The following is a 22,898-nucleotide window of genomic DNA, read 5'->3' as shown; positions in this document are numbered from 1 at the left end:
ATTTGTTGAGTGAATTGGTAGATATTTCCGTTGCGTTACAGGGGTACTTGGGTAATTTCAATATATATATGAGCTTGTCTACCAATATTATTTCAAAATAATAATATCATTAAGAAAGGCACAAAAATCATTTAGTCCAAACTCCACTTAATATCGACGTACCGATCTCCTCCCAAAGACCTCCTTGTCGAGATCACCGTGTTGCATAGAGAATGCTGATTTATCTTGTGATATCTGGTATTAGAGGATAAGAATAGGTAATGTATAAGATCTCACATTTTTTTAGAATGAAAAAATTTTTATTCTTTTTAATGGTTTTAGTGGAATTTCAATTATATTATTGGCTACTCAATATAGGTTCAGATGTGACTTGAGTCTTCCTTAAAAATTCAATTGTATCATTGATTGATCTGTCCAATCCATGATGTTTCTTTTTCTATTCTTTTAAATTATGTTCATTTTTTGAAATAATTAGTTTGCACCTATCTTTATTTTGAAAACTACTTGATCGATCACTGATCAACTAGAAAATTATAAAACTTAATTTGGAGTTTTTATTTATTTATCATAGAATAAAATTAATATATCACATAAAGTAGCATTAATTTATTTTATACGATGGACTGTTTTGTTGAGAAAGATAATAAGAAAAAGTAAAATGAAAAATAAAATCATACGAACATAAAATTTATGTGATTTGGCAACGTACTTACATTTATGAAATTGTAAAGAATTTTATTCTCTTCAAGGTCTAATACAGATTGTTGCAATACAATGAGCTTATTATATACAGGCTGCTCATTGTATTATATATATATATATATATATATATATACAGTGAAATCCTAATTAGGATAATTAGCATGTAAACCCTAATTAGTGATCAGGTCAAACCGGTTTAGATTATAAGATTGGATCAAAAAAAGATTTTCAGGAGTGATACCCATGACCCTTAGCTTTATTAAAAATCTATTAAAAATTACAATAAATTATTATTAGATCGGATCATCATTAAATCAAGCTACACGTAACAAAATCGGGCTCATACAAAAAGTCGAACATTTTTTTCAGTTGATTTAACGACGTAACGTATCTCAATTGATTTTATATATATATATATTAAGGTTTGATTCGTGTCTCATTTAATTTAATTATTATAAATTTTTTATATAAAATATAATAAATTATACAATTTTTTTAATTTTAAAATAAAAATTATATTTTAATAATTTTTATTTTTTATTTCACCTAACTTCATCTCTGATATGACATGTCACATATCCCATGCAAAGTTGTTTACGGGTTACAGGCTTACAGCTGCCACGTACCGACGCATAAGAGATAGTAAATTTTCATTTTCCTCCCATGCTATATAATCCTCCAGTTCATCTCTCACTCTCACTCTCCCTCTGCTGCAAATGCAAGCTCCAAACCCCCTTGCTGATCTTCACCGTCACTGACCAAATGGGCAAAGCGTCACAGTGGTTTCGAGGTATCCTTGGCATGAAGAAGCAGGATTCCTGCTCTCCAGCTCCTACAGCTCCAAAACCTCCCAAAGAAAAACGAAGATGGAGCTTCGTAAAGTCACACAGAGAAAAAGACGACCAGCGCCAGTACCAGACTACCAAACAACACAGCTACGAAACGACGTCAACAGCAGCAACAGCAAGAAGAAATTCGTGCGGACTGATGATCCCCGTCCATCAGGAGTTTGGCGCGGTGGATCCCAGCAAGCACGCGATCGCCGTGGCCGCCGCGACAGCCGCCGTGGCGGAGGCTGCTCAAGCGGCAGCTCAGGCTGCGGCCGCGGTGGTCAGGCTGACCAGCAGCGGGAGGTGCGCCAGCAACACCTCCGCTTACGGTGGCGGGAGCCAGCTTATTGGGGCTCGTAAAGATCAGTGGGCTGCTGTGAAGATTCAGGCTGCTTTTCGAGGCTGTTTGGTCAGTATTCGTTTCTTCTTCTCATTAATTCTCGTTTAATATTATTATTCCGTTATGCTTTTCTTCCTCGAATGCTCATTCTCATCTACATGATTATTGGCCAATGAATTCAAGGGATTAGTTCCAAGGATTTACGTTCAATTAATGGCTGCCGTAATCGATAAAAGATAAACAGTACGTGTCTATCTTCGTGGCGTCGTTCGACCTCTTGGGCTTTGCATCGAAAGGACGTTTCTTTCAGCTAAAAAAAGGTTGTCGAGCAAAACAAAAAAGGCGTTCTCAAGCACGTAGCTTTTGCTAGTTGATTTCAATTCCTTCAAGATTCGAGTTTACTCTAAAGAAAAGAAACTAATGACTCTTGCATGCCACGTCGTTTCTATGGACCAGAGAGAACCGTATTATTTTTTGGAGTATCTGAGGGTACCAGTTACCTTGCAGGGTAAAATGTCGCTTCCAAAACGGTTGTCGTCTTCCTCTCTGTCCGCTGCGAAGCCTGCACTATTCCAAATTCCAATTCACCCGAGAGCTCTTGTTATTTGTGTCGTTTTTCCCAAGACCTTACTACCTACAAAACCTTGCGCTTGTAAATGTAGCATTCGCGTTTTCCTAATACATGCAAGAGTTGGGGTGGGACCGTACCCTTAACCGATCTCCTCGATTTTTGCTGCAAGTTTTCTGCATTTCATACCCAGCCCTCTATACTTTCAAATTAATGTTTTTTGTTGGGTAACTATGATTCTTAGGTTATCTTGGAGTGAAAGGCAGTGTTTGACCTTTCCAGACACGCGACGCACGCATAAGCACGTAACCTTTGGTCCTAGAACGTGTTACCTTAATGCCTAAGGGGCTTCATCATGACTTTCTCGGCATAAAAGTTGGGTTTGTTGGGCACTTTAATGTTTCATTAGAAGTGCAGAAACCATGGTCAGAGAGTGCATGGACTTTTTTGTTTCTGACTATTCGAGCGTGATCGATGCGGCTAGTGAGATGTCCTTGTCTTCTACATGTCATGGCTTTGAAAATTATTTCCTTTGGCGCCTGTTTTACGTTTGAATGTTCATGTGACTCGATCTACCCCAAAGCTATTACTTGGCGCCATAACTTGAAGATCAGTGCCTCAATTTTGAAGTTCTTCAGTGAACAAGTGTGGTCCTGATACCACCGTACCATATATCGTAATTTAATTGTCAATGTCATGCAGCTAAATCGAGTCATAATGCAATGATGCATTGTTTTTGTTGGGGAGTAATTCCAATATTGCCTCACTCATCTTATAAAATCGATTTCGATTCTATAAGAGATAATTGTTTATTCCTTATAAATATGCATAAGACCTTCTCCACAAGTAATGTAAGAATTACTCCTCGACACCCTCCCTCACGTGCAGGCCAATATTTTTCTTAATCTTTGTGACGAGATAAGTAGTGTGGACTCTCATTTTTCTTGTGACATGCTCTGATACCATGAAAAAATTCATGGGTGTAATTCATCTCATAAAACTTATTATACAAAAGAAAATTGTTCATTCCTTATAAACAAGTACAAGACCTTCTTTATAGACAATATGAGAATTACTCCTCAACAGTTTTCAATTGTCGCCACCTTTGATTTTAATGATGTGCTCAATTATTCAATAATGGTTAATTTGCTGAGTCGCTTGCCCTGATGTTTTGAAGGCTAGGAGAGCGTTGAGAGCATTGAAAGGATTGGTGAAGCTTCAGGCACTGGTTAGAGGTCACATTGAGAGGAAACGGACAGCAGAGTGGTTACAGAGGATGCAAGCATTGCTGCGAGCCAAGGCACGTGTGCGTGCCGGTCGGGCTGGCCAAATTTCAGAGTCGTTGCATTTGAGTAGCAAGTCTTCTCACCTTCAATATCACATTGTAAGAAAAACTCACTTTTTCTCTAATATATGAGTTTTACACTTTGGTTCATTGGATACTTTTGTTTTGCTCCACTCAACGTTTCTTTAACTTAATGCTCCTCAAAAAGTTACTTTTATGAGTGTCGCTTTAAAGGGTTCAATTTAATTTTTTTTTTTTATTTTTTTTTATTTTTATAAAGTTGTAATGTGCTTGGGCTTGTGGAAAGTGAAGAACTTCACTTCAAAGCTTTAACACTTTATCACCCCTTAATAATAACTTCCTTGAGACAGGTGGTTTTTGCCTCCTCTAGACACACTGCCTCCTAAGCTATTGATCATAAAAGTTTGATTACTAGATCAAGTTAATTGCTACGTGGTCATTGGTATGCCGAACACTAAGGTGTCGTACAATTTCTCGGTGCAATCTAAAAATTTACACACTTTCTAATATGTTTTGTGAATTGAGAACAAAATGTGACCAGACACCTTCCGGTGCGTGGTTGATTTCCCTTAAAAGTATCTTATATTGATACTTGCATCAGTTGTTCATGTTTACTGTAATTATATACAGGGTCCAGCAACCCCTGAAAAAACTGAGCATGTAATCAGACGCAAGAGTACGACAAAGTATGATCAGCCACCAACACTCAAGGTATGTTCTCGGTCCCTCTTTTTGTCTTTTTCTTTCAAACTCCACACATGACCTATATACTGATGTGTCATCCCCTACAAATGCAGAGAAATGGCTCAAAATTAAACAGTCGGCTTGTTGGAGATCAAGACAAGGCACTATTGGGTCGGAATAGGTCTGACAGCCGGAGTGATGAACAGTCATGTGATCGGCGGGGTTGTTCAATGAGGACTGGCACCATGGATGATGAAAAGACTGATAAAATCCTTCAGATTGATATGGGAAAGTCTCACTTCACAACCAAACGCAACAGCCTCTTCCACTCTTCTCATAATGTTATGGCCTCTGATCAACACAGCCATAGCTTTACGATTTCGAAGGACTCAACTGCCCATCAAACTGTTTCAAGTCCATCTTCTTTTGAAGTCCAATCTTCAAGCCCGTTGAAATTCTCTCTGCAGGAAACTGATCAAGACAGCTCTTTCCACACTGCCAATAATAGCCCACAAGTCACTTCTGCATCATCTAGAGGTGGTGGTTCAACAAGAAGCCCCTTCACTCGCACAAAGAGAACCGATGTCTCAAGAAGCTGCTTAAGTGGTTACTTGGACCACCCGAGCTACATGGCTTATACCGAATCCTCGAGGGGCAAGGCGAGATCCGTCAGTGCTCCTAAACAAAGACCACAGTATGAGAGGTCTAGTTCAACAAAGAGACATTATGTTCATCATGGCTTTGGTGAATCAAGATTAATGAGTGCACCAAAGGACCCTAATTCGCATGCAGACTTCGCAAGTAAAGCTCATCCAGGATCTGGTCGCTTGGACAAGCTTGGGATGGCAATGGGTTACAAATACTAATGTGTCTATATAGATTTGTTTTCTTGGCCTTTCATCTAATTTGGCTAACTGTTGTCTTTTATTTCGTAGTCAAATGTGTAATTTACGATATTTTGAATGTCAAGTGCTCAAGTGATCTTTCATGTTTGGGTTTTCCTCATTTGTTTTAAAAATCTAAATGAACACTAATTAAGATGTCCATGAGCATCTTGCAGCAAGTGCATGCGACTTGACGAGTCAAGTAATCAATGCTGTTTTGTTTTTATTTGTGTCAATGAAATCTAGTAAAAAATTCGAACGTTCACATCCCAAGATGGTGTCGTGGTGTAGTTGGTTATCACGTCAGTCTAACACACTGAAGGTCTCCGGTTCGAACCCGGGCGACGCCAACTTTTTCATTATCTTTTTTTAGAGAGATTTTGACTGATTTCTAGTCCATTATTTAGAGGGCCGAGGCCCTCCTCCTTCTCAAGAATAATAATGGTCAAATTTCGGCTACTACGCTCAAAGCCCACGAATGATCTTGGAAGTCCAAGTCTGTGTTAAGGATTGTTATTGGATTTTTTTTCTTTTTTTTATTGGGATTTACTATACAATGCTACCCATGAAAGTTGAAACCACCCAATGTGAGACATATTTAAGGTTATAATTTTTTTTAATCTGTTATTATTAATACATATTCAAAATTTTCTTATGATTAATGTGGGTCTGCCACGTCCATGATGTTATGCAAATGACGATATAAGTAGTATTAAACTAATTAAATTATTCTATTCATTATTCATACACTACATATTTATTATTAAAAAAAAAATTAAAAGAGACGTTTACGGTGTGTGAGATAATGAGTAAAATTTTTCGTTAAACTGTCAAACATATCCCCTTTTCTTCCCAATGGATCTCTCCACCAAATTATTGGTTTGTCTTAATTTTTTTCTTTTTGACAGAAAAGGTGCTTGGATGGCATGGATGGGCAGGATCGCGTCTTTTAATAATTTTCTCCTTTTATTGTGATTGTTTCGTGAAAAATAAAGCAAAAACAAACACAGCATTAGCCACAAAAGATTTGAGAGAGAGAGAGAGAAACAAATAAAATCCATTCTCTAATGACTCAATAGCTTGTGTACAATATGACTAACTGTATAAACTGTACCCAACTTCACTTCTCTTGATGTCCAGGGACCGGAACCACGAAAATATGCATGTACATGAGTGAAAGTAAGAAATGAAAAATTAAAATAGTTGGGGGGGAAAGAAAAAGAATTGGCGACGGGAAGATGCTAAGACATGGAGACTTTAAAGAAAGAGCAAACTTTCATCAGTTATCACATTTCCACTTCGAGGTAGGCACACAACTAAGATAATGGCACCAGCTGCAGTGATCGTTTCCATTCTCTCCTTTAAACAGCATCACTAATCCCACTGTAAATCTGCAAAATTCATCAATAATTGTAAAGATTATTTATCGTTTCTCATAAAAGTGCATCATGCATGTTGTTGTTTACCATGAAACTCGCAACTCAAGAGTATCAAAAGATATGAAAATTAGAAGGTTATTTGGAAAAATAGACAACTCCCATTGATCAGAAACTTGAGATGATAAGCTTACCCAACAATCAGTAAGATCAGGGAAACCACCACGAGGACATATTGGTAAGACTTGTGCTTGGAACGGACACGGGCATCAGCTGGAAGATACTGGCTTTCCACCCACCCAAATTGAGGTCGAAGTAGCAAAACAAATCCAAGCAGAAGACCTGCCAAGAATCCTCCGATGTGGGCAAAGTTATCGACGTGAGGAAGAATTCCAACTGCCAAGTTGATGGCAATGATCACAACAAGGGTGAATAGAGCAGCAACCTACAATTGCAAAAGAGGCAAGGTTAATGGTTAGAAACCTCACCCAATATGGCAGAAAATACAAAAGCAACCCGTTATGACAGAAAAAGGCCATTTTCCAACTATCAACTCCATTTTTTCTCAGTTTTTGCCCAAAAGTTTCTTTCTCACAACAGTTTGTGTGCTCTTGGTATCAGGAAAGAGGCAGCCCCACACTATATTTGAAATGGATGTATAAAATTATTCTCTCTGGACCTGCCCCTCATATTGTAACTCAGGGGTGTAAGCCTAACTATTAGATGCATGTAAGAAGTGAGCTTCAGCCAAAAGACAAAGATGTAAGAACTAGAAGCAAAAACCTTATTGCTATAAATGCTCCAATTAGTTATAAGCTCCGATAGCATTGCTCCAAGAAGGCCAAATAAAGCACCAGAAGCACCGACGGAGATATTTTTCTGAATAAAGAGGGAAGATAATATGCTCCCACCAAATCCAGACAACATATAGAGTATACCAACTCGCACTGCAAGATAATAACAAAAGTTCACGTTAGAATGCTTGAAACTCACAAGGCAGGCATCAGAACAATGAAGTGAATGAAAAAGGACTTCATAAGGGGTCAACCATGGGTTAGGGTCTGTACATGATTGTCAGAAGTGACAATTCAAAAAATGTTTTATTTTGGTTTTGTAGCATTTTAATGAAAAATCTTAGTCATGTCTATCTTGAAAATTCCATTTTAATGAATCTAAATGGCCAATATATTAATTCACCTATTTTTTCAAACTTACACCAATTTGATGGACTTATAGGTTCAAATTCAAGTCACATGAATAAAAACCCAACATACCAAAACCAAATTGCTGTTCTAGGCGGATCCCAATAAAGACCAAGCTCAACATGTTTGCAAGCAGGTGAATAACACCTGCATGCAACCAGATACAGCTGACAAGTCTCCATGCTTGATGCCCGTGGACTACCTTGTACCACTCCAGACCTCCTAATTTATCCAATCTGCAATGTTGAAGTACAATGAAGGTTACGACATTACCACAACTGTACTGCTTGATGTTATCACCTACTTATCACAGAGACAGAGACAGAGACAGAGACATTGAATGGCACTTCCAACTTCAAGCCTTTCCAATCATACCAATAGTGGCACACTGTAGAATGTGTACCAGTATGATCATATGCTTTGTGGTATAAATGACGAAACAAACTATAAAAAGAATTTCCCATATGCGTCTCTTGCTGTGAATTAATCAAGATACTTTATTCCAAAGCATCTAGTTGAAGTTGTTCCCCACCACTCCTCTTAGCACAAATCAAAGCAGACCATGCCTAACTACAGCTACAATTTACTCTTGTATTATGAACGTTAACACTATTGATGGCTCATTGTATCTAGAGAGGCAGATCACAAGAACAGGAAACTATAAACAGTAGATTAAGGTGCTGTTTTGATAGTGAGTTGAGATGAGATGAGATGAAAGTTAAATTGTTAGAATATTATTTTTTATTATCATTATTGTTTTTGAAATTTGAAAAAGTTGAATTGTTTATTATATTTTGTGTAAGAATTTGAAAAAATTATAATGATGAGATAAGATAAAACACTTTCACTATCCGGGCATAAATAAACCAAATGAATAGATGAGGTAAGTTAAATCCCTGGGCAAAACAAGAAGAACGAACAAACTACCCCAGCTAACGACTCATGAGATAATTGACTACGATATTTGAACTTTAAGACGGAATATCACATCAATTAGACCACCTCGAACCTGCTTATGATAAAGTAATAACGTTGACTCGGAAGCTATGATGGAAGTATGACAAACAAGGTTCATTTACATGTATCTGTTTCAACTCCTCATTAGGATAGATGGTGAATCGGTTATCCATAAAATGAGTTCAAAATTCCAGTCCACATAAACATCGTAAAGTTGAATAATAAGCAAACCACAGAATCTTATAGTTCCAGGAGCCTAGACCCGAGAAGAAGATCTCCAACCAACGAATTAAAACACAGGTTGACATAGAACAAGAAATTACCTCGAGAACAAATACTGACACACTAAAAAGAAAAAGACTTCATAAACTCCCAAAGCGCTCATTGATATTAGACAAAACTCAACATCCCAAACAAGCCCAAAATCCTAATCAGCGAGACAAAACACAAAATTTCCTTTCCAAACACATATAAAAGACGCAGCAAACCTACAAATTAAATCCAACCCACTTCATAACAAACGGGTAAAACACAGGAAATTGATACGCCAGAAAACTCACGTAGAAGAAGAAGGTCCAAAGAGAGGGTTCTCCTTGAGAGGCTGGAACGAGAGCCTGCCAAGAAACTTGGCCACGCAACCCCCTTCAAAACCCAGATTGTTCTTTGGGCAGTTGTTGACGTACATGACCACAATGAAGACAGCAACATTGGCCACCACAAAGATTGGTATCAACCAAGAAGTCCATTCGTGATCCGAGTTATTAACATAGAAATTGTCGTTCGCCCTCCTGGCCTTTGCCCCTCCTCTCTCCAGATCAGCGCTGGCCATTGTGTATCTCTTTCTTTCTCTCCCTCTCTCTCTCCAAAACTCTTCTCGATACGGGAAGTGTGCAGATATGGAATGTTACAGAGGATGCGTTTATATTATCTAGCAGAGATTCGAGAGCCAAATAATAATAAGTAGGACCAGAGAGATTGAGAAGTGGCTTGGAAGGAAGTGAAACGCGGTGTTGGAGTCCAAAGAGGGAGTAGTTTTTGTAAAGAAATGGTTCCAGATTTAACCGTTGCTTCGTTCTGTCTCTGACTCTCTCTGCCTGTCTGTACGCGTGTTGCTGTCATGGTTAGGTGGTTTGTATGGGGGCAGATAAAAATAAAAGAAAAAGAAAATTAGCCACCGCAATTACATATATAGCCCTGAACCTCACCAAAATACTTGAAATGAAAATATTAATAGCTATTTATTTTCAAAAAATAAGTGACAAATTATAAGCATATTAAGCATTTGCAAGCATCTAAGTTGGCTTTAATTATTAGACATTGACTAAAGATTAATGATTCGTTGTTATTATTTAAATTTTTTAAGTAGTCTTGTGATTATTTATTGGGAGGATGAATATATAATATGGTCGCCACATTCAACTTTTAACTTAGATGACTTCAAAAATGTTTCTTTGCGGTGGCCTCTAATTTGAAGGGCTCATCATTCTTAAAAAATATATTTTATTCTAGAGACCATATGCTTGCTTAGTAAATAAATAAATATTTTCATTTTATTTAAAAAATAAATTTTAAAATTTAAATATTATAAATTAAACTTTATCATTTAGATAACGTAGTTGATGTGCCAACTTAATCACAGAATAACTACATCATCAATTTACAAAATTGCCGGTCAAAGTTGATTGTTTAGTCAATCGCCCAAACTTTTTTGGCTACATAAATTAAGGCAATAGTTTAAAACATCTCATTTAATTTTTTTATTATAATTTTTTTAAATTTTTATATAATTTATAATAAATAAATTTATTTTTTTAATTTTTAAAATTATAATAATATTATTAAAAATTAATATTTTATTCAACTTCAATACCAACTCATTTTATCTAAACTGTTCCTAAATTTAACTTGTTCGCTTTTCAGGGTAATAGAAGTCAAATTGTAAAGAACGTGGACAAAATGGGTAAGTCCAAGAACTAGTGTAGCTTTATCTTCGCAAACTCTTCTTTTTTTATATTCCCTTTTTTTTTTTTAATTCTCTCTTGGGTGCAAAACGTTAAACTGGAGCAACGACCCTTTCTCCAACAACCAACATGACGATCGCAGCTTTGCCAACATCTCAAACGAAAACGACATCCCGCAATAGTACATTTTTACGAGCCTTTCAACAGCATTCTATTTACAACAAGGCATGAATCCATATCCCCATACTTTAATGTCCTCGATACGGCAATTATACATTAAACATAAATATTTCTTTTCAAGTAATTAATGGGATTTATTTATAAATAAATAAAAAATAATAATATTTACAGTCTTAAAATATATAAAATTTATATATTCTTTTTAAAAAGATAATAAATTTGAGACTTCACTTAAAAAATTTATTTTTTTAATAATAAATATTGTATTTTTAAAGAGAGTTTATGAGATTTATCACTTTTAAGACTACGTTAAACGTCCGAGTGATTATTTATTGAGAAAAGACGTTAAAACCAGATGAAGATAAACAAGTCGAGATAGGCCGTGGATTTGGCGTGGGGAGATGGGGGACTGAAAATGGGAACGTGAGAATATTTATTGAATATGTCGAGGATGAGCTGACACCGTGAAAAATATCGTGAAGCTGAGCTGACGCGTATACTGCGCGTGCGTGCCTGCGTGTGCGTTTTGTGGAGGTGGAACCGTCCGTCACAGCAAATACCACGCTGCCCCCAAAAAATGGGGTCGTGTGTGAGCGTGAGTTGGCGGTTTTTGGTTGATAGAGGGGTCGAAGCAGTTGGATCTTGGATATATATGTTGCTTAGAAGCAAGTAACTGTCTGTTCGTTTGACATCTGGAGGGGTCGTGCCTATCTCTTTACAGTCATGTCAGCCACCCATAAAAAAAATGAACAAATTGACAGCAGACAGCAGGCTTGCCGTCTTCCCAGATAACTTAATAAGGATTGAAAACGACAAGAAACTAAAAACGAGATAAGTAACAACATGGAATCAAAGCTGTGATCCACCCAACAGTGTCAACCTGACTTGTTCAATTGCCCAGAAATTAATAACTGCAAAAATTGCTGAACTTTGACTTGCTCCACATTCCTCCCTATATATTTTTGCTGTCTGTTTTGGGACAAGAAGCGACACAGGATGGTTTAGGATTCTTGGTAACAAGTATCATGATGTCCTGGCTACATTGTTTTTTTTTTTTGTACGTATATTGGGAGAGGGGTCGAACTCAAGACTTCTATTTTAAAGACTTTGAATGTTATGCAATCAGGTGATAGGCCTTTGGCTCTTTGTTATTCGCATCCAATCTTTCCCTTTCTCTCATAATTGAACAGTGACAAACCCAAAAGATGTAGACTTTTTCATCAAATCATGTCTTCTCGACCCTTTATCCAATTGCTTTGCCCCTCACATTATGAACAGACAAAATCATTGGATTCTCCCTACACTAATAAATAGTATTATTATTTATCCTCAGCAAGATCAATAGCTTTTTCTATTTATTTAGGGTGCCACCTTACTCCCTTAAAAATCATTTTTTTCCCGATAAATGAACTCAATTGGAACTTTACTAATGAAACTGACAACTAATAATATTGTTTTTTTTTCAAGCCATATCATTCGTTACTTGAAAATCATCGATACAATTCGGTCTGAATGCCAACGATAAGAGCTATGTTGAGATTAGGAAGAGGAAGAGGAAGAGGATGAGCAATGAGCCACCCTGTAGGGGTGGAAAAGGTACGAGGCTGCAGTTCGATTGAAAAGGTATGTGGGTTCGGTCTAAGAGCATTTTCAATTGCTTGGCCAAATGTGGAGGTTGGCTAAAATTTGCATAATTGATGTCAAAAACATTCTACATTAAATTGGACAAATTTAAAATAATTTAGACTTTTGCTACAGTGGTTGGCCAAATATAGAGAACCACAATTGATTCACCAAACATTAAAATACTAATTTCTCACTCCAAACAAACATTAAAATATTAGTTTCTCACTCTAAGCAAAAATACTATTTGGTTTGTAATTAAGAAATTTAGATAGAATTTTAAATGAGTTTAATTAAATATTTTTTATTATTAGCATTAAATGATTTTTGAAAATTTGATTTTTTTAATATTAATTTAATTAGAATATAATTATTATTAACATTTAATTGGTAGAGATACAAAATGTGATAAAAATAAATTAAATAAAAAAATTATTAAATTAATAATATTTTATTATTATATAGAGAGTGAATGAATAATCCAATGTGGGGGTTGAGTTTAAATGGAATAGACAAATGTAAAAAAGTGTGATATTGACTAAATTTTAAAGATGAATTTAACCAAACCAATGAGAATGCTCTAATATCACCAAGTTATTGGTTTTGCCAGCTCCAACTTCTGTTAGTAAATAGACGACAAAACAAAAAAGAAATACTATAGCAAAGGGATTATATAAATTATGTAAAGACGAGACTTGATTTCGTACGTTAATTTATAAAATTATTTTTATTATAAAATAAATTTAATAAATTATATAATATTTTTTTGATAGGTAAGAATTAACTTTATTGGTGTGAATATAAATAGGCATAGTCTAAATACATGGAGAATATACCCAAAAAGAAACGCTTAAATACATTTAAAGAGCTCTAAATTAAAGATAAGAAATTATGCTTCCATTAGGTACAATAGCAGAAAACCATAATAATAAAGTATGCTGAAAAAATTTTTGAAGTTCCACCATTATTCGCTCTCTATTGCACATTTCTTTCCGACCAAATGCACCATATAATGCATAATAGAATCATCTTTCATGTTACTACCACCTGTGGGCAGCCTTGTATGCCCTTTCAGCATGCAAGCAGCTCAGCTACCTGAGACGGCATAACCCAAGCAACAAATTACATAAAATTACGTGAATTTGTGGATTTTGCTTTTACATAATTACTCTCTGTTTGTAATACTAGTCAAACAAAAATCATCCAAGCAAGCTTTAGGGGTAAAAAAGCCAACTAGAACTTGTGCTGGTAACTAGATGAGCAAACCAAGAACCATCCAGGCAAGCTTTAGGGAAGGGGGAAGAAAAGGAATGGATCCGCGCAAGCTCACAAAAACTAAAATTGAGTCAATAGCTGATACTATGGGATTGCTGAATTTCAAAAAAATAATTATAGAAGTGCCCTTCTTCCAACAAAATGTCAAGGGAAAAATAATTAAAGCAGCTTTGCCGGCAAGGCAATCGAATCCATACATAAAATACAGAAAGATGAACACTTGTTATAGGCCTCATTGAAAAACACGGATATAAAAAGGAGATCAACGCTTTCCACCACCACCTCCTAGCTTGGGGCCCTTTGGTGCAGCACCCTTAGGAACGTTACCCTTGCTTTGTGTCTTCTGTGTCTTAGACGTCAGCTCTGCTTTCTTTGCCTTCTTTTCGTCCTTGGTCTTCTTAATCCTCTCTTTGATCTCACTGAAATTTTCGAAAGTTATCAAGCACAAGGGGAGAGATTAAACACTAAACCCATTGTGCCAAAATTTAAGTACAGATTGAAACTAATACCGGAGAGCAGCTTCACGTGCAGCATCCCTGACTTCTGGCTTCTCAGCTCGTTTCTTTTGTATGACTTCCAGGGTGGCACCTACAATGGACCTTGAATATGGCTTCTTGGCAGCACGGCGCTTCTTCTTCACAGCCTCAGCAGCGATATCCTATTGAGGAACAAAACCCATATGATTGAATCAATAACTAGAGCATCTAAAGCCTTGCACCCAAGACTAAAAAATGAAATGGTTCAAAATGTTGGAAGAGGAAAATCTCATCAAATTCACCTTCTTATGTTGTTTCCTGTACATGGCTGTCCATGTAAGCTTCGATGGCTTCAGGCGGTTGTGGAAATACCTCTTGCATTTTGAATTGGCAAAGAGAAAAACCTTCAACAATCAACAAAGAGCTAGTTTCAGTACAAATACATCTTAGGAGACAGAAAATTAGAACTGCAAATAAAACAAATCAAAGATTTAGAACTTAGAAAACCAAAGCTAGACCACCGAAAAAAACTTGCCTGAGAATCAGAACGGACAAATCTGATACCCTTACCAGGGTATATCTTGGCACCACTGAAGCGGCAAAGTTCAGTCCTAAAATACCAAAATCACATACTGAATCACCACACGTTGAAAAATTTAGAAATGAATGCATCCATAACATACTCGATTGAATAAAAGCATATATTCAATTCATATTAAGTAACCCTCGAATATAAAACAATTAGCATAGGCCACAAGAAGTGAACATGAGTCACAACCAACCACCAAGTACAGAAGGCTTCACGGAAATGGGTTTCATAGGGCAACACCTTTACAGCACAATTGCAACTTTTGCAAGTCGCTGGCCTCCACTGAAAAGCTACATGATTAAATTAAAAATTGAAAGATCACTACAAGCATATCTTTTCTATTTCAGCTTCTATAGCTTGATTCATAAGTGACTTTTCGTTAATAGCATTCCGAAGGAATTTACAATTTCCGTCCAATTCTTCATTTTCTAGTTCTTTTTTTTTTTCTAAGGTCAGGAATTTTAACGGGTTCAATATTCTACAATATTTCCGCGTATAAGTTCTCTAATTTTCATGTAGAGCTGTTATCGAGTTGTAAAGTTTCCAATTTTTCGGATCTGGAAGGTTCAAGGGGGACATTAAATTTCGGATACAAGACTCATTCATTTGAATAAAACCATGAATAGAATCATAAAAAATCAAAATTAGTCGAGAGGGCAAGAGAGAGACGTACTTGAGAACCATGGCGGCAGCTTGACAAAACCTGTTGAGTTGCAGAAACCCTAGCACCAATTTAAATGGAGAGAATTCTTAAAGGATCAAAACGACGACGCCTTTAGTTGTGGGACCTTTTCTAGTAGTTTTTCGGTTCTTTGGTAAGATTGTAAGAAGAAAAAACCATTTGGGCTCATGGGCCCATTTAGGTAATCAACTCAAATGTTTTTTTTTTTTTCTCTTTATAGAAACTCAAATGTATTTCTGTACATACGTATAGATAAATGATTTGTACATGCTTGAGCGAATAAGTTTTGTGGAGGTTTTTTTTTTTTAAAAAGTAAATTTTTTTAAAATAATGTTAGGTATAAACTTTAAATAGATAAATTTCATATAAGCATTTGTAAAAAAATAAGACCTACTAATAAATTATATGATGACCTCTTTCAAAAATTAAGTTTATTAACTGAATGTGTCAAGATAAGTGAATGATCATCGAATGACTTCGTCAAGCATTTATAGCATATGGTCTCAACTCACACCATGAGAGGACCAAGTCAAAAAACGTCGACTACTCTACAGTACGTTACATTCTCATAATTAATTACTAATTACCTCCAAATAAACTTAATGAGTTATTGCTTCTGCCATTAATAGAAAAAATATATTATTAAATTGATAATATTTTATTATTATTTTGACTAATAAATAAATAAAATAAATTTTAAATAAAATAATCAAATATAAAATTATATAATATTATGTAAATTTTACATTTATATTTACTTAATCCAATAACGATGCTTTGACTTTGAAACTTGGACTAGGCATTCTCGTTGCCCACAATGTCGGCCACCTTGTTCTTATATAAAATATAACTAATTAATAATTATAATTTTTTTAAATTTTTATATTAAATATAATAAATAAATTTTTTTTTAAAAATTAATTAATAATATTTTATTTAATTTTTAATTTTAATCTCATCCCATCTTTACGCAACCCAAGAAGGTCTAAAACTGACAAATGGCTGAAACCCACGTCCCTTTGGCCTTTAGCACGACAAAATTGAGGATCCACATCCGTTGGTTGCTCATGTTAGCTGTCAAACTTTAGGATGACATGGCCCCTCCATGTTAAATATTTTGGTTGTCACTAGAAAATTACTACAATCACAAATTAATATATGATACGTAAGTTATAAAGTTATTATAATAAAATAAAATAAAATAAATCTAATATATGATGAGAATCTATTTAATTTTATAACTAAAGCAGGGAATGAATAATTGAATGCGTATATATATTATCGACTTACAGGAGAGCTATTCTGATCGGTAATAGCTAAGGAATGTCATTTGATTTATGTCGTACTATCCGTTACCGCGGTTACATAAAACCGTAAGTATCGGAACTACCGTACCTGAGACAAAACAGAACAAAAAACAACGAAACAGAAACAAAACCCTCTCAGGAGCATCATCGACATCATCAAATCATTCTAATGATGGGCCTCCCCATCCTCCCAAACACCTCAAAACAACCCTTTCTTTACTTTCTTCCAGTTCTGTAAATAAATCTCATCATTTTTCTTCATCCAAAATACGAAATTGTCGGTTTTGGCATGGGCTGACGATTCGACAAAACGAGTTAGGGTTACAAACTCCTGAAAAAAAAATCCTAGTCTTTATCCTCACTAATGGATTCGACAAGGTCCTCCAACCGTTCCTCCTCAAGCTCTGACATCGTCGATACGACGCCGTTGCTCAACAACTCGAGCGGGTTGGGCGACGAGACAAATCCGAGCCGTCGATTTGTTCAGCGGCAGAGCCTGCGCCAGGCAGCTCGGTTTCTGAGGCAAGCCAGCAGCGGCCACCGGATGATGCGCGAGCCGTCGATGCTGGTGCGCGAGACCGCGGCCGAGCAGTTGGAGGAGAGGCAAAGTGACTGGGCGTACTCGAAACCCGTGGTGGTCCTTGACATCATCTGGAACTTCGCCTTCGTGGTAATTGCTGCAACGGTCATGGTCCTCAGCCGGAACGAGTCGCCAAGGATGCCTCTCAGGCTCTGGATCGTGGGCTACGCTCTGCAATGCGTGCTACACATGGTTTGCGTCTGCGTCGAGTATCGGAAGCGCCAGAGAAGGCGTCGAAGCCGGTTGGCGGCATTTAATTCTGTGGAAAGTGGTGGAAATTTGAGCACGGGGTCGAGAGAGGATTCGGGGCAATACGTAACATTGGCGGAGCATCTGGATGAGGACGGCACCGGGTAATTTTGTTTTAGATAAATTTCCAAGCTTTATGGTTAATTTGATTGTTATTTGATAATTTCCTTCTGGTCTCTTGTTATATCCGCGATTGAATAAACTATTGAGCTCTTTTATATTTCCTTTGCATTCTGGTTGTGCCCCTTGTGCTATTAATTTTTTTTGCCAAACCACGAAACCTTTCATTTATCTCAAGTTGCGAAATTGGGGCAGTTTATTTATTGGCTTGTGTGGATGAAAATGTTTTTGAGTATACTTGGAAACTATGGTATACTTGTTTAAATATTTGGCATCCTTCAACTATCATCATTTCATGATTAATAAACAATTTATAATTTTTTTACTTATCTGCCAATCCTTTGTTACCACATAAGGAGAAAAAAATTAAAAGGGTGTTTTATACTTGTCAATATCTTTCTCGATGTATAATTACAAGGGCTGGTTATTAGGTAATCCAAAAACACGGATGCGATGGTACTACCGTATGACAAGATACTTTGTGATTAAGATTGCTTATATAGTCATGTGTTTTTAATGACTTAGTTTCCAATAATAGGGAACCCCTAGGGGTTGGCTCAAGTGTTAAAGGCCTTGGTCTTGGTGGTATGCTATCCAGGTCTAAGGTTCAAATTATCTTGGGTGCATAGAATTTCTAGTGGCCATTGAATTGGGGGAACTTCCCCGTGAATTACCCAATGTGCACTTATGGGAAACTTGTGCAACCCCAAGATTAGTCGGGACTTTGTTCTCGGACATCCAATGCGAATAAAAAAAATAGGGTGGGAGTGCCATGGCCATGGGAGTTCCTAATAATTACTTAGTAATATTTACCAAATATATATATCATTTCTACCACAGACATTTCTGCGTTACGGTTTGCTATGTTGAATTTTAAAGAGAATATGGTTTCGACATATTTTCTTGATTTATTTGCTCTTGGATCAGGATTGTGCTGTTTGTGTACGAACTTACATTTACTTATCAAAAAAGTGAATGAACTTATATTTTATATTTTTTGAGATAGCAGAGCACATGCTTGTATTCATAACATAAAATATTATGAGGTTCATCATATTCTGTATTGAATTCTGTTACTTGATTCTCTATATGGAACATTTCATTTCATTTCATATGGTATTGCACATTATGTACTCATCGTTTTTTCTATCCCTCACAGAAGTGTTGCAAAGCATCTGGAATCTGCAAACACAATGTTTTCATTTATCTGGTGGATAATTGGATTTTACTGGGTATCGGCAGATGGTCAAGCTTTAGCGCAAGGCTCTCCTCAGCTTTACTGGTACTTATTGGCTCTCTCTCTCGCTCTCTCTCTCTCTATATATATATTTATCTGGAGTTATGCTACACGTAAGCCTCACACTCTGCACACCACTTTAAAAATATGTGATTTTACTCTTTTATCCTCATATTTCATATTTCATGAAACATGAGGATAAAAGAATAAATTCACATACTTTTAAGTGGTGTGCAGGAGTGTGAGGCTTATGTATATAATTTTTCATTTATCTGAAGTTGAACCTTACCCTGTTTGGTTTGTAAGATTATCTCATCTCATCTTATCCTATCTCATCTCAACATCCAAACGCCACAAACACAAACACTTTTCAATTTCAAATCAACTTTTTCATGAAATCATTACAAACTTTTCCAAATTTCCAAAAAAAACATAAAAAACAATTTAACTTTTTTAAATCTTAAAACAAAAATTATGTTAAAAAATTATATTCTAATAATATTTGAACTTTATAATATTTTTATTTAACTTTTTCTCTCTCCTTTCCCAAAACCCCATAAAATATCTTAACTCAAACCGTTTCACTACTATTCACAATTTTGTCATCTCATCTCAACATCCAAACGAGGCCTAGTTGTAGTTGCATCTTCATCTATTTTTTTAATGGCCATTTGAATCTTATGTTGGATAATCCGGTGTGTTGTGCAGGTTATGTATAATTTTCTTGGGTTTTGATGTGTTCTTTGTCGTTTTCTGTGTTGCACTGGCATGTGTAATTGGTATTGCTGTTTGCTGCTGTCTTCCATGTATCATAGCACTTTTATATGCTGTGGCAGACCAGGTACTTTGCATATGCTGCTTTCTTGCCATAAGCACCTTATTTTACCACTTCATACGCGTCTTTAGTTTTTCATCTCACATAAGTTACATATGCTATTAATTTATGTTTGGCTTGCGAATAATATGCAATTCTAGTTCAATGTGGGATCAAATTTGAAACCAGAAAGAGAATCATACCCAGAACTTCCAACCGATCATGTCTTTATTTAATTCTAAGCTCTGATTAAATATTAGTTATGAATAATTCTATCAACATTCACTAAGCATGTTACTTTTGAATCAAAGTAAATGGAGGTTAGATATGAGAAGCCTGCTATGATGGAGTGGGTTCTGCAATTATTATCCTGGCAAAGCTCTAAATGTAAAATCTATTATCTTCGAGTGTTTTTGGTTGAGATCTTTGATATTTGAAAACTTTTATGGGGGAATATATAGAAATTGTTGTTTGGATCCACTTCTATTCTAGTCCCACAATGAATTGAATATCTATACACCTTAGAAAGCAAGTGGAATCCTCAGTTAATATATGACACATATGGTTATATATGACTGTATACTTCTTGATGTAGCTAATGAGGGAACATTAAGGGGTTGTTTGGATTGAGAGAGCCTCTCAACTCATCTCATCTAATCATTACTACTTTCCCAAACTCCCACACAAAATACAATAAACAATTCAAATTTTCAAATTCCAAAATAAAAATAATATTCTAAAAATATTTTATTCAACTTTCATCTCATCTTAACTTACTATCCAAACCTCCCCTAAGGCCTTATTTAGATTTTGAGATGAGATCATATGAGATGAGAGATCTATGAATAGTAGTGAAATGGTTTGAGTTAAGATATTTTATGGGATTTTGGGAAATGAGAGAGAAAAAGTTGAATAAAAAAATTATAAAGTTAAAATATTGTTATCATATTATTTTTGTATTGGGATTTGAAAATGTTGAATTTTTTGTGTGTTTTGTTTGAGAGTTTGAGAAAGTTGTAATGATTAGGCAATTATTAGATCAAAAAGTCGAAAATTTGAAATTAAAAAGTGTTTGTATTTGAGTGGTGTTTGGATGTTCAGATGAGATGAAATGGGTTGAGACCATCTCAACATCCAAACGGAGCCTAACCCAATAGAGCCTTTCTTTCTGGCCAGGTTTCTGGTCTTATTTTCATTTGAGCCCAACTTTCCCACATTGAGTAGATTTTAAAGGACAAGAAAAACTCCAACAACCCCCCGCCTTGGCGTATGGCATCTTCTTCAGAAACATCTTAAACTAATATTGTCTTATTCAAGTAAATGGAGCTTACAGTACATTTTTTAGCTTCACGAGTCATACACATGACCCCCTGAATTTTCTAATTTTCTAAAGATAGAGCTCATAGCTTTTTCAGTGTATGCTTCATGGAGCTTTTGAAACCCAGTTGCAAGAACTGGATATTCCAAACTTCAATAAGTTAATGCAGTTGCCTCACAGGGAGAGAAAGTGTCATAACTACAGCTCATTGCCCATATTTTATGTTTCTTCTGTGGTGTATCACTTGGGATAATATATAACAGTTAGTTCTAAACTTGTGCTTTTATGAATAGTGTAATTTCTATTGATGTTCTTCCTCCCATACCACTTGTCTTTTTTTATTTTTTAATTCTGATCTGATCACCTATACCCAAAACAGGAAGGTGCTACAAGAGAAGATATTGAGCAGCTCTCAAAATACAAATTCCAAAAGATTGGAGATAATGAGAAACTTGCTGGTGATGTACAAGGACTTCATGGAGGAATAATGACTGAATGTGGCACTGATTCTCCCTCTGAACATGTTCTTTCACCGGAGGATGCAGTATGTAGTTAACTAATTCTTTTTGGGGGGGATAACTTTCTTTCTTTTCTTCTCATATTGTCTTATTATTATTATTATTGCCATTATTCTCCTTATTATCTTTCTTTTTGGCAAAATGAAATTTAACATATTCATTTTTCTTTTTAGAAACACGTGCTACAACCTTTTTCTACAACTAATTAAGCATAATTCATTGTAAAGCTGAATTCTATTCAACATTTTGGCGGTTTATAAGAACCCTGTGCCCTCATTAAAATTGGTTGCATATTTGACATTATGCTAATGACAATTATTTGTAGGAGTGTTGCATCTGCCTCTGTGCTTATGACAATGGGGTTGAGCTTAGAGAACTTCCTTGTGGTCATCATTTCCACTGTGCCTGCGTTGATAAGTGGCTATACATTAATGCTACCTGTCCTCTCTGCAAGTACAATATTTTGAAGAGTAGCAGCCATGCTCAAGAGGAAGTATAGTAGACTTCCCACTCTCAGGATATCATGCATGGCATGCCGGCGATGGGTAGTGCTAGCTCTGAGTGTATCTTTATGTGCAGCGTGTCAATAGACTACATAACCTTTTTAGATCCGTTGCTGTTACTGTGGTGGTTATGTTCTCTGTGTTAGATGTAGTTGCAGTTTTTTACTTTTGTCGTTGTCGTTGTGGCGGTGGTATCAACATTGCAGCTTTCTTTGTCCTTGCCTTGGAATCTGTCTGGGAGTGCTCGTCTACATGGGTGTCTGCCAATGGATCGATCACCACTTTAGTTGTCTCAAAATCTGCTGTGCATTTTCCTTTCCACACGTGAATGTTATTGTTTGGGGCAAATATTCAACTTGGTATTTCCTATAGTCAATGGCTCTTCTATGCCCCTATTTACTCTTGTTGAGGTTCAGTACCCCCCCGGATTGAAACGAACTGCCTATTTGAACTCAAAACATTTTAAGAGCTTGTTGGTATTGAGGGTAATCAGAAAAATTTGTCACTGGGAATCTCAGTTTGGGAAGGATCCTTTGGTGTTCTAGGTAATGCTATAACTTATCTGTCAAACCTGATCTGATATGTCCGGATTATGACAATAATTAATGAAGCGGCTT

The 22,898-nt window shown here is 36.0% G+C and overlaps 4 protein-coding genes and 1 non-coding gene across 5 annotated transcripts; 3 read left to right on the top strand and 2 right to left on the bottom strand.

Moving 5' to 3' along the window:
• The first annotated feature begins 1,401 nt into the window (after positions 1 to 1,401).
• Positions 1,402 to 5,431, top strand: LOC108997075. Its single transcript, XM_018973182.2, has 4 exons — positions 1,402 to 1,941; positions 3,618 to 3,824; positions 4,377 to 4,457; positions 4,544 to 5,431. The coding sequence occupies exons 1-4, from the start codon at positions 1,465 to 1,467 to the stop codon at positions 5,294 to 5,296; spliced, it is 1,518 nt and encodes a 505-aa protein (XP_018828727.1). The 5' UTR covers positions 1,402 to 1,464; the 3' UTR covers positions 5,297 to 5,431.
• Positions 5,432 to 5,590: 159 nt separating this feature from the next.
• Positions 5,591 to 5,664, top strand: TRNAV-AAC. Its single transcript has one exon. It is a non-coding gene; the product is annotated as a tRNA-Val (tRNA).
• A 688-nt stretch (positions 5,665 to 6,352) lies between these two features.
• On the bottom strand, positions 6,353 to 9,939 carry LOC108997077 (RHOMBOID-like protein 2). The gene is made up of 5 exons (XM_018973184.2): positions 9,410 to 9,939; positions 7,965 to 8,128; positions 7,474 to 7,637; positions 6,885 to 7,135; positions 6,353 to 6,705 (listed from the first exon to the last, which is right to left on the bottom strand). The coding sequence occupies exons 1-5, from the start codon at positions 9,676 to 9,678 to the stop codon at positions 6,594 to 6,596; spliced, it is 960 nt and encodes a 319-aa protein (XP_018828729.2). The 5' UTR covers positions 9,679 to 9,939; the 3' UTR covers positions 6,353 to 6,593.
• A 4,005-nt stretch (positions 9,940 to 13,944) lies between these two features.
• On the bottom strand, positions 13,945 to 15,754 carry LOC108997078 (60S ribosomal protein L24-like). Its single transcript, XM_018973186.2, has 5 exons — positions 15,627 to 15,754; positions 14,900 to 14,975; positions 14,667 to 14,768; positions 14,398 to 14,546; positions 13,945 to 14,307 (listed from the first exon to the last, which is right to left on the bottom strand). The coding sequence occupies exons 1-5, from the start codon at positions 15,635 to 15,637 to the stop codon at positions 14,151 to 14,153; spliced, it is 495 nt and encodes a 164-aa protein (XP_018828731.1). The 5' UTR covers positions 15,638 to 15,754; the 3' UTR covers positions 13,945 to 14,150.
• Positions 15,755 to 17,049: 1,295 nt separating this feature from the next.
• LOC108997076 (E3 ubiquitin-protein ligase At1g12760-like) lies at positions 17,050 to 22,810 on the top strand. The gene is made up of 5 exons (XM_018973183.2): positions 17,050 to 17,875; positions 19,051 to 19,173; positions 19,837 to 19,969; positions 21,640 to 21,804; positions 22,104 to 22,810. Exons 1-5 carry the CDS (start codon positions 17,307 to 17,309, stop codon positions 22,275 to 22,277), a joined length of 1,164 nt encoding a protein of 387 aa, XP_018828728.1. The 5' UTR covers positions 17,050 to 17,306; the 3' UTR covers positions 22,278 to 22,810.
• The last annotated feature ends 88 nt before the right edge of the window (positions 22,811 to 22,898 follow it).

The sequence above is a fragment of the Juglans regia genome, chromosome 9 (genome assembly GCF_001411555.2).
Source record: "Juglans regia cultivar Chandler chromosome 9, Walnut 2.0, whole genome shotgun sequence".
NCBI classification, from domain to species: domain Eukaryota; kingdom Viridiplantae; phylum Streptophyta; class Magnoliopsida; order Fagales; family Juglandaceae; genus Juglans; species Juglans regia.
Note: the sequence above shows the minus strand (reverse complement) of the source record. Positions and strands in the feature narration are given on the sequence as shown.